Source organism: Poecilia reticulata, chromosome 2 (assembly GCF_904066995.2).
Source record: "Poecilia reticulata chromosome 2, P_reticulata-male-v2, whole genome shotgun sequence".
Classification (NCBI taxonomy): domain Eukaryota; kingdom Metazoa; phylum Chordata; class Actinopteri; order Cyprinodontiformes; family Poeciliidae; genus Poecilia; species Poecilia reticulata.
Genome location: NC_088831.1, coordinates 40,328,273 through 40,344,373, shown reverse-complemented (window position 1 = coordinate 40,344,373; position 16,101 = coordinate 40,328,273). Strand labels below are relative to the sequence as shown.

The 16,101-nt window shown below is 37.8% G+C and overlaps 1 protein-coding gene across 3 annotated transcripts in view; it reads left to right on the top strand.

Moving 5' to 3' along the window:
* The first annotated feature begins 494 nt into the window (after positions 1–494).
* LOC103460122 (kinesin heavy chain-like) overlaps positions 495–16,101 on the top strand; it is a 25,112-nt gene continuing 9,505 nt past the window's right edge. For 2 of the 3 annotated variants that reach the window (XM_081604588.1, XM_008402125.3), the window contains exons 1-9: positions 495–810; positions 13,512–13,599; positions 13,738–13,811; positions 13,879–13,983; positions 14,096–14,144; positions 14,222–14,277; positions 14,802–14,889; positions 15,080–15,204; positions 15,359–15,463. In XM_081604588.1, the coding sequence (XP_081460714.1) occupies positions 679–810; positions 13,512–13,599; positions 13,738–13,811; positions 13,879–13,983; positions 14,096–14,144; positions 14,222–14,277; positions 14,802–14,889; positions 15,080–15,204; positions 15,359–15,463 (822 nt within the window). In that variant the 5' untranslated portion in view covers positions 495–678. Of the gene's footprint in view, positions 811–11,084; positions 11,280–13,511; positions 13,600–13,737; positions 13,812–13,878; positions 13,984–14,095; positions 14,145–14,221; positions 14,278–14,801; positions 14,890–15,079; positions 15,205–15,358; positions 15,464–16,101 lie in introns of those variants that run through there. The other variant, XM_081604589.1, reaches the window with a different exon arrangement.

Genomic DNA, 16,101 nt, shown 5'->3' with positions numbered 1-16,101 from the left:
ATTGAACACTGATTTGTGCCATGGTTTAGACCTATCATTATCTTTAAAGTAAATCCTTCCCTTCAAAAAGCATAAGATAAAGACTGGCAAAGCGGCATTTCACCCTCAAAAAAGGTAAACTTACAAAAGGATAAAGTGATCAATAGACAAGTCGGAAACAAAATCTAAAATTAGTTGTTTATTCCATTTTAAGTTTTCTTATCTGACATTATTTAGCTAAGCAGACTTGCAATACTCAGAGACCACATTTTATCACACAGGTTCTCGGTTCGGACAGAAATTTCTGATGTGTGTACCTAATAAACTGGCCAGTTAATCTGCATATAATGAAGAATTAAAGCCACAGAGTCGGCATATAAAATCATTTGTAAGAGGAGAAATGTTTTAATAGGATTCCACCGATCCGACCACTTGATCGATCAGAGCATAAATCCATATGAAGACTCCATTTCCCATAGTTCTCTGCGGCTCAGCGCTCCAGGCTGGACCTGTGGGAGCTGGCAGTGTTGTGTTCAGCATCCTGATGGAGAGACGCTGACCGGAGCTCCGAGTCTCACCAGAGAGCTTCATCCGTCTGATCCACCCACTGTGTCCGAACCGAACCCTGATTCCCAGCGGGTCCGGCGGGGGTCTGTCCACTTCTCTCTTACTGTCTTTGTTGTTGCGGACTGTGCGGGGATGGAGGTTGCGGAGTGCGGGGTGTGCGGGGTGAAGGTGATGTGCCGCTTCAGGCCGCTGAGCGACTCGGAGCGGAGCCGCGGAGACAAATTCATCCCCAAATTCAACGGAGAGGACACGGTGGTGCTGGCGGTGAGTCCTGACCCAACCGAACCGAACCGAGCAGAACAGAACCGAACCCGTTTACCGCACAGACACGCCCTCCTGCCGTGTCTGCGCGTGCACGTGTCCGCGCTGCAACAATAGAAACAAACAGAAAAAAATTAAACAATGTTAAACAGATGCTGCTGGTAGTTTAGTTTGTTTAATATGTGGTTGTACACATGATTGAAACCAAATCTTAACTGATAATTTGACATTTTTTTCCCCACTTTGAGTTGGAAGAAACGGCTGAATTGAGCTTTATGCTAATTCATTCATTTCCTTTTACTGATAATCACAGCATTCAGTTAAAGTTCTGATTAACCAGTTTGATATGTTGGAGTGTATTCTTTCATGGACACATTATTTTTATATTAAATAAACCACTGCTGTCATTTTCAATCTGCTGCTTTCAGCTGAAACATCCTGGACTAATTTGACCTGAGAGTTCAGGAGTGACTTCTGTTTTAATGAATGGCTGTCCCAGTTCTTCAAGTTTCAGGGAAAAACACAAACAGAAAATAATGAGGCCGATATAAAACAGTTTTAATGACAAGACTCCTCCACAGGAGAGCAGTTTGTGTATCATTGAGTCTCTCTCTACAACTGCATTTTTTTATTCAGCTTGTTCAGAAAGTTTTGCAGAAAATAAACAGTTTCTTATTATGTCCTTCCATCCAAAGTCTGTGGTTTGGGCAGCTAAGATCTGCTGTTACAACAGAAGGAAACTTTTTCTCCTCCACTAATCTGGCTTAGGCATGAACTTCCTAACAACTGCATGGAGCTGAAATAACCAACGGCGAATATTCATGAATCTCAACATGGATTGAGTCTTTGGCATAGCCAGTTAGAGTGAATGCTTGATATACAAATAAGTCAGTTTCCTCCAAAAACATATTGATTTCTGGTTTCATTCAGACAAAAAGGGGGGATGGAGCCTCTGAAAGACCTCATGGGAAATAACCTGTTACCATGACAGCAGGTGGGGGCTGACAGAGGTCATGTGACCAGCAGCAACAGATCAAGAAAAAATATATTATTAAGAGATTCAGATCCACGGAGTGAAAATAACTGAGCAGACGCTGAACTCACTGTGAGGCTGGCTGTGTGTGTGTGCACACACATGTATGCGTGTGTGTGTGTGTGTGTGTGTGTGCGCACGCGTATATCAGACAGAAAAAGAGTGTGTGGGTGCGTGTGTGTGGATGTGTGTGTGTGTGTATTTATCTGTGTGTGTCTGGCATCGTTCAGCAGCAATCATTTTTCTTCCGTCTCATTGGTCCAGTCATCTCAGCCGTCTCCCTGGGGATGCAGAGATGCAGTCACTATGACAACAGGCATCTTATTGAAACAGACCTGCAGCAAGAAACCGACTCACGATCACTAAATGTAACGGATGGATTGATGCTTTGGGGCATTGAGACCCGTCATTATTGACAATTTGTGTCACAATCAAATAAGTTAGAAATCATCACTTTGTCTTTTATTTTCAGGTAGATGTTGGTTTTAAATTTAAAAAAACAAATCCAAGTAAACTGATTTACAGTAGCTTACTGATCAGTTTATAGGAGGAAAGAAGATTTTAAACAATTTGATTATGTTTGTTGACTATTGACACACTAAGCTTTATTTTACAAGAGTAGAAAAGGGAGTCATAACCTCCACACTATTATGTTGAAATTGATCAACTATACTTGCTTTTATAGACATTATTCTATTTTACTCTTTATTTTGCTCATTTATATCCTTATCTGAGTTGAGCAACATAAAACTGTATTTTAAAGTAGATACAATGTTTTAAATTTTGTTTTCTCCCTGTCAGAGCTCAGAGGAGATTATAGGAAGCATTAAGGTTTGTCTCCTACATTTCCACACATCAATATGGGCTTTTAACATGAGCTTCAGATGTCTTGTTAAAGAACATATCACTGAACTTCAGCTGTGGGTAGTTTTATCAGATGATCAGAGCTTATCTGAGTTTGTGAGGTTTAATTGGATAATAAAGCCTGCATTGCTCTGTTGTGATAAGCTGCTTCTGTTTCTGTTGTTTTTGTGGTTCCATCTTCATTTGCCTTTTCTGTACTTCACTGCCTTAAATGGTTCATCCTTGTTATAGAGAAATGTTCTTACTCTGCATCACTACATCATGTGAAATTGATCTGCTTGATCTAAAGACAGGAAGAAGAGACTCACTGCTGGTTCTCTTCCATTAATATAACTTACTTTCCTCTTATTTAATGTGATGCTGCTTGGCGTCAGAGTTCTTCTTCGGTGCCTGTCGGTCGCTTTGGAGTGGAAAACCAATCACACAGAAGTCTGACCGCAGTGGCATTTAATTAGTAATATGAACCACCCAGCAAAAAAAATGGATTTCAGCAAAAAAATTGGAATTGATCATCAAAACCCGCTGTGTCAACGTAGCTGTAGTTACTTGATTGTGTTAGAAATGGCATTATGTGCATAGGAAGTGCGTATACATCCTCTTTACAAACAAGATCTGGTGCATCACTGCTCTGCGGTCCTGTTGTGTCTTGGCCTTAGATTCACCAGCCAGATGGTCAAACCGTCTGTCTTCTATGGCTTCCCTCTGCCCTGTGTTGTAAAGTCAGCTGACCCTTCAAATTTTAACAGTTTTCATGCTGCTATTTCCCTGTTTGGAGGCTCAGAGGAGAAGCAACTGCAGGCCGACTTCACCACCCCACAGAAATGTTGGCCATTTCAGAAAATAATCATGATCATCATATAATTCAAAGTAAACTGTGTTTATCAATTTGGTGTAACTTGGTGCCCAGTAAGTTGTTCTAGCCTGCAAATTGGTGACTCTTGCTTTATACCAATCAGTCTCTGTCATTTGTTTTTTTTGAGGTCTGCTAAGTAGATTGTTACTTGTTTGTTACAAAGAAGCTGGGATTCTCCTTTAAAAAGGAAGTCTATAAAATCATTGTGTAAGTGTGTTATCGTGTTTGCTAAAGTCTAGAACTGACCTTTGACTTTACAGCAATAAAATAAGATAAGATAAGATATTCCTTTATTAATCCTGCAGTGGGGAAATTCACATTACAATATAAGAAACATAAGCAGCTCTGTGCCTTTTTGTATTCACTTCACAATAATCAAGCCAAAAAGTATTTGAACTTTTTGGCTTCATTATTGTTACCCATTGGTAGATTTGTTACCCAAAGTTAGACTAATCTATATGTGGAAAAAATGAAAGGTCTGCTAAAAATGTAAAGATGTGAACCTAACGTAGCAATTAAATATAAAATAATAACTAATTTATTTAAGTGAGATTTTAGCAGCTGGCTGGCATATACATATATATAGTCTGGTCTTTAAGGTTTGTTGTTCTGTAAACAGCCTGTACATCCTGCAGAGCTGCAGGAAAGAGCTGACTGTCCCTGTTTACGACTCAATGCTCATTCCTGTTTGCTGTACATAAAATACATAGAAAAGCAGCTACAAAAACGGCTAGAAGCAAAACCAGTCTTATCTGGAGCCATAGACGTAGGAAGCGGGAGGGACGGGGGGGACGGGGGGGACGGGAGGGACATGTACCCCCCAATATTGAAGAGAGTCACATTCGTCCCCCCCAATAATACGATCTGTCAGGAATTTTGCCATGAATATCGCTCGTTTATAACATCATGTTGTCAGTTTATTTTCATATATAGAACTAAATCTTTTTGGTTAAGCTGTTTTAATTCTGGAATAGTAACATGTCCAAAATTTTACTGCTAACTTTGTTTAAAAGTTAGCTAGTCTAGTCACAATGATTTAGAATGAGACTGACAAAGCAGCGAAATTAGACTTTTTATTATTTAAAGTGAGCAACACCTGATCATACTGACCACTTAATGTGTATTTATATATTATATTATTTAGATATTTAGGAGAACAGCAGTGCTAGAATGATGTTGAAGAAAGGTGAAGAAGCTCTGGTGAGGTCTTCATTTAGTGTAGTGAAATATGTATGAACTGTTTTTAATTTTTAAATAAGCTAAATTATTTTACTATGAGAGGAGCAGATCAAGCATTGGAAAGCCAAGTGGAGTTTCAAAGTGTGAAGATATAAAAGTTATATTAATTACATGAGACAATAAGAAAAGTGCTTGAGGAGAAGTTTAAAAATAAATTAGTGAAAATTTTTGCTACAAAGTAAATAGAGTTGAGATGTATAATAATGTATACATCTGAAAATGAAGTCGTTTAAATTCTCATTCTTTATGATAAAAACATACTTTTTATATTTAGTTCACATTCTGACACTGTACATTACTGTAGTGTCTGTCGTAAATCCATGAATCCATGCAGGAACATCAGGCTGCAGAGAGTCAGAGGGAGGCAGAGACAGAAACACATATCTGTAGATATTTTAGTTAAATGTTTGCGGCTAAAAATGACAGTAGAATAAAAACATTTAGGCTTTTTGCTTCAGTGTTTTTATGGCTCATGTTTGGTAAGTTACTGAATGCAGGGCTGGAAAGTGATACTGAGTTAACAGTGAGGAGCTAAGGTGTCAGACGTGAAAAGTATCATTTTTATTTATTTTGTAGATCAAATTGTTGCACTAATGTAGAGAGATGTTCAAGAAGAACAAAACTTGTTTTTTAGATTTTATTTTTGTTGGTCAAACTGCTGTGTTGAGTTTAAAACTGCTGAGTCCTATTTTATTATTTGTTTTTTACTTTGGTTTTAGAAAGATGTAGAACCAGTTCAACTGCAAGTCGATTTATATCAGTGCATTTTGACCAACAATCAAATGTCTTTTGACCAATAAGATATATCAGAATCTGGTAGCCTGTCTGTGCTACCAGAGTATGTAGCTTGCTAGTTGTGAGGCAAATGCTAAAGTGAGTGTTCATCCTGGAATCCTGATTATTGGATTGTAAATAATAACGTGTTAGAATACTTGTTACTGAAAAAAGGGTCAGATTAGAGTAACGCATTACTGATGTGTTGATGGCATAATTGTTTGACATTTCTGCTCAAAATATTTACTGATCTGTCAGGTTTCCGATATGCGTCGCCCCCAATGACAGACGTTCCTACGCCCTTGCCTAGAACACTCTAAAAGGCAATACCTATTCTTACTTAAATTAGGTTTGTATGCTTTACTCAAGTCTCACTAAATTGTTTATTCAACTCCACCCCAAATCCAGCATTCTGCCTAAACGAGGAACAAGGAAGGTAAATAAGGCAGGTGATTTCTTGAGTTTTCTAAATTGAGGGAATTTAATTTCCTAAATTAAAGGAATTTAATCCTTTACTGTGGCGATTTAAAATAAAACCTATTGGGTGTATGTACAGTAAAAAGAGGAGTGGGCCCATCCTGATCCTTGGGGAACCCAAGCTGAGCAACAAGGTCCCAGAATACTGAAATATTAAAACTGTACAATTCATGTTTAAGGTCAGAAATCAGCAACTTCCACCCAATATACGGAAAATGTTTTGTGACAGAGAGGGAAGTTATAATTTAAGAGGTGATGGACATTTTAAAAAACAATGTATTAGAACAACCATGCAGAGTTTTTGTTTATTGGTGCGTGGAATAAATGTATAGAATGGATTGAATGATGAGTTCAAAAAAGTAGAAATATAAACCAGCTTAAAAAACTGATTAAAAAGGAGCTTATTGCAAAATATGTCCTATAAGATGACTGTTTTAAAGTTTGTAAATACTATTGATGATATAATTAGTGTTTAAATAATGGGACATCTTTAAACGTCATGTAAAATGGAAACAAGTTGTCTTGTATTGATGTTTTGACAGTTAATTGATTATAAATTGATAAGTATGAAAGGGGCAGGACATTATAAGATATTACATCTTCTACCTGCTCCTTTTCAAACAGAAAATATAAAATTTGCTTGTCACTTGGGCATAATAATTTGTTTTACCTCTTATTTATGTAGTCTGTTTCATTCTATTTTTTTTCTTTCTTGATTATCTTTTCTGTCTGTTAGAAATAAAAATAAATACATAAATAACTAGCTGGCCAAAGGAGGAGATGAACACCACGGATGTTAAGACTCAGAAGCTACTAACCATGCATGGAGGGTCCCACCCCAAATTCAGCACCCTGAGACTAGCCACAAGGAAAGAGGCAGAGGACTAGTGAGTATGAGAGCCACTGTCCAGGATGAAACATCCAAGATCCATAAATACACCAAGGACAAGGTCTCAACAGACGATGTGCTCAATAAATGTCTCAGACAATGGGGAACAGAGGATGAGGTGCTGTAGGTACCTTCATGGGAGGACAAGCCCCTACATGGAATGTACCACTGACAAATAACTGCAGTGGCTGTTATCAGGAAATCCTACCAATGGCTGCAAAAAGCTGAACTCAAGGACAGCACAGAGGCTCTCATCCTGGCTGCACAGGAACAGGCGCTAAACACCAGAGCAATAGAGGCTCAGATCTACCACACCAGACAAGACCCAAGGTGTAGGTTTTGCAAGGAGGCCCCTGAGACAGTCCAGCACATAACAGCAGGGTGCAAGATGCTGGCAGGGAAAGCGTACATGGAACGACATATCCAAGTAGCAGGCATAGTGTACAGAAACATCTGCAGAATATGGACTGGAAGATCAAAGTGGGGATCACCCCTAAAGGTGGTGGAAAATAACCGAGCTAAGATCCTGTGGGACTTCCAGATCCAGACTGACAAAATGGTAATGACGAACCAACCGGACATTGTGGTGGTGGATAAACAACAGAGGAAAGCCGTTGTGGTGGATGTAGCAATACCAAGTGATTACAACATCAGGAAAAAACCCACGAGAAACTGGAGGAATACCAGGGCCTCAGAGAGGAACTGGAAAAGGCCTGGAAGGTGAAGACCACAGTACCATACCATCCTATACCAACTTTATTTATGAAGCAGTTTATACACCAATAAATTGATTAAAAACAGAAGAAAACTGACCAGCAGGAGAAGGGTTAAAAATACGATAGAACCGAGCTGCAGTGCATGCTTTAGCTTTAGCACAGGACAGCGTTATCTCAAATAAAACAGGCATATGGTCAGAAAATAATGAGTCACCAATCACTAAATTACAAACTGGTAGACCATAAGATAAAACCAGATCAAGACTGTGACTATGCTCATGGGTAGCACCAGTCAGACTGCACAAAATTAAAAGAATCGGTAACATTAAGAAATGACTGAGCCATAGGTGAAGTAGGACGACAGACATGAATATTAAAATCACCAACAATGAGAACTCGGTCATACCTTGGCATAATATCAGCCAGGAAATCAGAAAAGTCATTTATAAAGTTTTTGTTGTACTTCGGTGGCTGATAGACCGCCACACACAGCACAGTGTGAGAACTGCCGAGTTCAAATAGGCTGATCTCAAAGCTACTAAACGAGGCCAGAGGCAACTGTTTACAAGTAAAACTGCTTTTAAAAACAGTCACTAAACCTCCACCGGACCCCGACATCCTTGGAGCACTAAAATAGCCGCAGTTCCGCAGTACAAGTTCATTAAAAATGCTGGAGTCACCAAACCACTTGTCCATGATTCTGTTAATAAAACATCCAATCAATAAATGGAAAAGAAATCCCTAATGACGAAAGTTTTATTTGTCAGCGACATGGCATTTACCAAACTGATCCTGCCAGAAATCGGCGGGTTTACACCATCAGGTGGTGTCCGGTGCTCCCGGCAAAGAGGCCTCAGGTTGCTAGGATTCACCCTGCGTCTACAGGGCCGAGGAGCGCAGGGACCTGTGGTAGTGCCTGTGGTCATCGGGGCCCTTGGGGCAGTCACCCCCAAACTGGAGCAGTGGCTAAAACAGATCCCAGGAACAGCATCAGACATCTCAGTCCGGAAATGTCAGGTTCTAGGCACAGCCAAGATACTGCGCAGAACCCTCAAGCTCCCAGGTCCTCTTCCAGAGGGAAGAGGACCCGAGCTCAGAGGATGAAAGAGTCCACCTGCGGAAGGGTGAGAAGGGAATTTATATAAATATGAATAAATAAATATACACATTGTCTGAGTATCTCCAAGTAGGTTTGATTTTAACTAGCGTTTCACCTTGCAGTAAACTACATTATTTTTTTCTTATGTGCACAACTATCAAACGTTTCCCAAATACAATGTGACCCCAACACTGAAACTGTGAGTTTCTGTAACAGTATATGTTGAGCAACTGAGGGAAATAACATAAACATACAATATGTAGGGCTCTCTAACAAGCACCATGATGTGCTCACATACCATAACTATTTCTAGCATTTGCAATGCTGCAGCCACAAATTCCAAGATATTTTACAACAAAGATGATTACTTCAGATCAACACAAAGTGCTGCATAACTGTAAAGTGTAAGGGAAATAATTTGCAAACTTTCTACCTTTCTGATAACATTTTAAAACGTAGAAATCTGACTCGTTATCAAATTTCTGGGCCTCGTCAGAGAACTTAGGAACAGGAAGTTTAACAAGGCAAGTGATATCAGATCTGAACCTGTCCGAACAATATCAGATGATACATAGGGTGCTCACAGAAAGGAACATTTTAAGTCTGCTTTTAAAGCAGGTGTTTGTTTTTTAATAGAATTCCTTTAACTCAAGAATTAAAGCCAGTTCTAGGAGTTTAAGATAAATGGTGTTTTTTTTCTCATTTCTGCCTTTGCAATGATTCTGCTTAAACATCTTTTTTTGTAAATATTTCTGTCTTTGTTCTGTAGCCTATACTTGGTATCACAAAACATTAGGCAATATCAATATCGAATAATGGTAATATTAGCCTAAATGCAGCCAGTGGCATGTGGGCTATAGCTAGCATGTTGTCTTACATTGACTTCCTCCATTCAGTGTGCTAAACATGGTTAATAAATAAACAAAATAGCTAAAAAGCTTATTTAAGGAAAAAGCCTACTTTTAATGTGGGCAATAATTACATTAGAAATGTTTGTGCTCTGCTTTTTGATTTTTACTTTTTTTTAAAGTAAAAATCTGAAGTTCACTTCGTGGCACTTAGTTACCATTAAACACACACATCTCTTAGCAACAGATTAGCAACAAAAATTGTTATTGTTCAAAAAACATAGGATTTCTCCTGCTTCTCTCAGACGTTTACTTTATGGAACTTTGTGGAACTTGGTTACCAGAAAACGCGATCATCTCTAAGCAACAGATTAAAAGCGTAGCAACAAAAATAATTATTGATAAAAAAAATATGTTTCTCCCGCTCTTTTGAAATACCACTTATTTTACACTAACAAGAATTGTGCAGTTGGTGAATTTTGCCGAATAGTTTTTTTGTTGTTGTTGTAATTGTTCAGAAATGTATGTAACAAATTCAACACAAAAGTAAAAATCTCGATTTATACTTCGTGGCAGTTCGTTACCAGAAAAAACCCGCTTATCTCTTAAAACCAAATTAATAACAAGTAGTTTATAAAACAAAAGCTCTTTCGAAATATCGCTTACCTGATTAGATACAAGACATTTACCGTTGGCAAATTACGCTAAAGTAAATATCTGAAGTTCACTTCGTGGCACTTAGTTACCAGTAAACACACACATCTCTTAGCAACAGATAAGCAACAAAAATTGTTATTGTTCAAAAAACATAGGATTTCTCCTGCTTCTCTCAGACGTTTACTTTATGGAACTTTGTGGACCTTGGTTACCAGAAAACGCGATCATCTCTAAGCAACAGATTAACAGCATAGCAACAAAAATTGTTATTGATAAAAAAATATAATGTTTCTCCCGCTCTTTTGAAATACCACTTATTTTACACTAACAAGAATTGTGCAATTGGTGAATTTTGCAGAATAGTTTTTTTGTTGTTGTAATTGTTCTAACACATTCAACACAAAAGTAAAAATCTCGATTTAGACTTCGTGGCAGTTCGTTACCAGAAAAAACCCGCTTATCTCTTAAAACCAAATTAATAACAAGTAGTTTATAAAACAAAAGCTCTTTCGAAATAACGCTTACCTGATTAGATACAAGACATTTACCGTTGGCAAATTACGCTAAAGTAAATATCTGAAGTTCACTTCGTGGCACTTGGTTACCAGTAAACACACTCATCTCTTAGCAACAGATAAGCAACAAAAATTGTTATTGTTCAAAAAACATAAAAACTTCGTGGCACTTGGTTACCAGTAAACACACTCATCTCTTAGCAACAGATAAGCAACAAAAATTGTTATTGTTCAAAAAACATAAAAACTTCGTGGCACTTGGTTACCAGTAAACATACTCATCTCTTAGCAACAAAAATGGTAATTGTTCAAAAAACATAACATTTGCTCTGCTCTTTTGAAATGGAGTGAAGCGGCAAAGTGAGAAGGAAGGAAAAAAGAGAGCAAGGAAAAACCAAAAACTGGACACATTTTGTTCGTCGTCTTGGAGATGAAGCGGAGTTTTTGTTGGCAGCGATTCAGACCCGCCAAAACTGCCAGCCCAGCCAGGGAGCCAGGATAGTTACAGGTAGCAACTCTAATGTTAATCACAATGTGAGTTAACTGATTATAAACTGTACCAGCCCCAAGGTTTATAGTTAAGGTTTACATTGTAGCCTCCTGGGAGAGCGGCGCGCGTGATCCGCACTGCGTGTCCGCTTCCACGCGCACAATGAACCGAGCTCCGTGCTCATGATAAATGAAAACAAATTCAATCATTTCCATTGGCATGATTTATCACTTCTTTTTTTATTCATCTTTCTTTCTACAAAAAACTGTATGATAAAAGCTTTCAGGTTGGTGCTTTGGTCTCAGCTAAACCTTTTTTGAAGGACAATTTTATTTACAAAGACTTCAAAATTCATTTTATTTGTCGTTTTGTTTATTTATTTTGGATATTTGAAATGCCTTCCAGTTGCAGTGCTAAATGTTCATTATAATTTTAAGTTTACTGATCTTTCAGATTGTGTTCTTGCATTATAATTTTCCCATTAACATTTATTACTTAAAAATGGTCTAAAAACAACAATAATATTGTTAATCAAAAATCTAAATTTGTTATTGTGACAGGTCTACACATATATAGTGTAGTTAGTTTATTGCCTTGGATGGCATAGTTACTTTGAAAGAGTAAGTTGATCACTCAATGAAAAATGTATCCATCAGGTAGAAAACGTGCGTCTCTTTTCCCTCCATCGTTTACGTTTGTGTCGCTGGTGTTACATATGAAACGTATCTCCCCAAGGAAAAAGAAGAAAGCAACAATATGTGTTTTCTAAAAATAATCACAAATACTTAACTTGGGTAATTTTAATCTGATTATTGGATTGTAAATAGTAACACGTTAGATTACTCGTTACAAGGGGTCAGATTAGAGTAACACGTTGATGACGCCATTGTTTGATCTTTCAAGTTTCCGATATGTGTCCCCCCCCCCCAATGATAAACTTGTTCCTACGCCCTTGTCTGGAGCCAGTTAAAATACAACTTGTAATATTTTTAGGATTTTTAATGTTGGGTTTAGTGAAGGGTCTAGTTTATAGAAAGTCATTTTCTCCAGTTTAGCTTTATAGTTCAGCTTTTATAAACCCTAAAAGAAATCCACAGAACAATATCAGCAAAAAAATGCCAAACTAAATTGTTGTGCCTGACTAGTAATGCGATTTTAATTCAATGCAAATATCAGGTTATTTGTGCTCATAGTCTCTTTATGACTGCGTAAGAAGATAGATTTGTAAATTACACATTAGTAATTTGAAAACAAGTCCTGCTTCAATCCTGTAGTTAAGGAGACATTTTCATTATTTCTCCTTTTTTCATTTGAGTGTTTTGAGGTGACATTTGTTGGCTGCTGATAAATCTTCAAACTGTCCTCTGATCAGTTTAATGCCAGCAGCTTCCAGAGGTTTTTATAAGGCTGTCAGCAGCAAACACACAAATATTGATGGACATATGAAGACGTGTTTTATGCACATAAAAAATTATTTGTCAACAAAATGTATCATGTTCAGTGCTTGCTACAGTTTACTTATAGTTGTTTTCTCTTCCAATTAAATATATTACAGAAATAAAATTAAAACAACTACATAGAGTGTAGTGAGTACACATTTCTGTAAATCCTTATAATAATCTTCATATAAGCTAAATGTTTAAAGGCAGATTTGACTTCTTTATTTTGGCAGCATGTTTTGTATATGATTCGGGGGAAACCATCTGTATTTAAGAGTCTTATTTTAATGCCATGTTCCCTGTATTTCAAGGTAAAGTATCAGTAGTGTATAACAACAGACTCTACAAAACTCTAAAACCTGATAGTCAATCTTACGTGTGATAAAAGTTATAGATAAAATATGTTATTAAGGTTACATGTGTGAAAAACTTTCATGATAGAATCCAACAACTGAGCATTTGAATCTGGCTAGATTTGGTTTTATGATGTAAAAATAAGAAACTGAAAAGACCTGAGAGCGATGAGGCTCTGAGAGCTCTGCAACAGCCTGCAACTATTTACCTTTTTATTGAGAAAATATACAAAATATTTATTGCAATCATTGTGAATGATGTCAAGGCAGACAGGTCTGACATATCCCATCCACTTTGAACATATCTTGTAGAAAGTGTCTCTCTGCACTTTGACAGAAGAAGACAGTTTCTCCAAAACATAAATCACTTTGACAGTTTTTTTTTGTTTTCCGTGTGTCTTAGTAACCTTGTCTTTGGTAAAGTGTTTTATTTTGACAAAGTGCTTCCTGTGTTTCAGGGGAAGCCGTATGTGTTCGACAGAGTTTTTCCTCCGAGTACTGAACAGATTCAGGTGTATGACACCTGTGCTAAGCAGATCGTCAAAGGTGAGACTGATCCCAACCCATAAATAAAGATTGTTTATGTTTTAAAGGGAAACAAGATGATACAATATAGTATTTTGGTCTATTGTTTGATTTTTGTGGCATTAAATTAATAGTTTGTATGTTTATTTGGTGTTTCAGACGTGTTGGGAGGATACAATGGAACCATCTTCGCTTACGGTCAGACGTCGTCAGGAAAGACTCACACCATGGAGGTCAGTGTCTTGTGTGATTAACAGATCATGTTTGATGGTCTTTGTAAATATTATTTTTGTTTTTTAGGGGAACCTGCACGACCCCCATATGATGGGGATCATCCCCAGGATCTCCAGAGACATCTTTGACCACATCTACTCCATGGACGAGAACCTGGAGTTCCACATCAAGGTGATCCTGCTAACGTGAAAACACCTTAGAATAATCTGTATGATCTCAGCACAGCCGTGTACTTTGTGTTTCCAATCATGTGTTCATATGTTATGATCCTCTCTGTCTGCAGGTCTCCTACTTTGAGATCTATCTGGATAAAATCCGAGACTTGCTGGACGGTGAGACATTTCCGATGTTTCATTTTTTAAGGTCCAAGAACGCGTGAACATTTACTGACCAAAGTTTCATGTTTCAGTGTCAAAAACCAACCTGGCTGTTCATGAGGATAAAAACAGGGTTCCCTATGTGAAGGTACCTCAGTCCCATGTCTGTCTGTGCTTGCAAACTGAGGTCTGCAGAGTCCTTGCTGGCACTATTTAGTTTCTAAAGAGTCTTGGATTATTTCAGGGATGTTGCATTGGGGTTAATTTCCTGACATGCCAAAAATTTGCATCTGTCGCAAATGTTAACTTTTTTAAAATAATCTTTCAATAGAAGAATGAACTTATGTTTTTTAGGAATGACTGTCAAACCTTTCCAGATTGATTCTAAGGTAATTGTGTGTATCTTTACCTTTCAGCATTGTGTTAACCCACAACTGTCTAGTCTAGACCAGCTGACCGCCAAAATGTCTGCTTACACAAATGTTATCACACTGATGATGATGATGATGCATTTTCTCACTTACTTAAAAAGAAGCAAGGCGATGCATAGTAACTGAAACTTTTTCCTGTGACTGTAGTTGCAAATTTGTACAACTGCATACATGGTTAAATATTGTTAAATTGCAGATAATAGAGTTACATGTGTTTAAAGTTTTCCATGTTCTCTGTCAGGGTTGCACTGAGCGTTTTGTGTCGAGTCCTGAGGAGGTGATGGACGTGATCGATGAAGGAAAAGCTAACAGACACGTCGCTGTGACCAGTGAGTATTTCACTGCATATTACTGAAGCATTGTTATTATCACCGCTCCATCACTGTAAATACAAGCTTTCTTAAGAACAGAATCATTTCTGGTGTTTCTGTCTCTTCAGTCTTCAGTATTTAAACTCTGAACTGTTGCTGTTGTATTTCCAGCTGACATTTCTGTTCTTCACCTGTCTTCCTCCTGCAGACATGAATGAGCACAGTTCTCGCAGCCACAGCATTTTCCTGATCAACATCAAGCAGGAGAACGTGGAGACGGAGATGAAACTGTCTGGGAAGCTTTATCTGGTCGACCTGGCAGGCAGCGAGAAGGTACGACTTCTTCAGTGTTTCAGAACTCAAATATTTGTGTTTAAAAAAAGACAACTCTAAAAATGATCCAGAGATTCAGGGTGTACGATATTCTTTAATCTGGCACTTTTATATATTTTTTTTCCTTTCCTGACATTTTGATGCTTTTGTTCAGGTCAGTAAAACTGGAGCTGAAGGTTCTGTGTTGGATGAAGCGAAGAACATCAACAAGTCTCTGTCTGCTCTTGGGAACGTCATCGCCGCACTGAGTGAAGGAACGGTGAGAAAAAATATCGCATTATGTAGGTCAGAGAATTATACAGGTCAGGTAAACAGAGAGAGAAACAGGCAGACGGATTTACATGCTGCTGTATGAGGAAAAGGAAAAATTTAGAAAAAAAAACAAAGTTATACGACCCAGAGTTTATTACAGTAACATTTGAAATGGAAAATAACTGCAAACATTAAAACATTAATCATTTTCTGGCTCTTTATTGTGATTGATCGTCACAATAAAGGTACAGTTCACTTAATTTGTTACCACCTTCATTGTACCACGTAAGCATGACTTTCAATGTCAGGGTTAGTTCAGACAGATCTCTCTCTCTCTCTCTCTCTCTCTCTCTCTCTCTCTCTCTCTCTCTCTCTCTCTCTCTCTCTCTCTCTTTCTCTCTCTCTCTCTCTCTCTCTCTCTCTCTCTCTCTCTCTCTCTCTCTCTCTCTCTCTCTCTCTCTCTCTCACAAAAAATCTTGGTTATGTTGAACCTGCTTTATACTATAAGAGTCAGTTTTACCGACTTTAAAATAGATTTATCCTCCAGTTCTTGATCATAATTGAGGTCATAACAACAAAAAATAAACATGACAGAAAGGAACCAGATAATAAACCTTCATAGATCACATCAGTGTATTATGTATG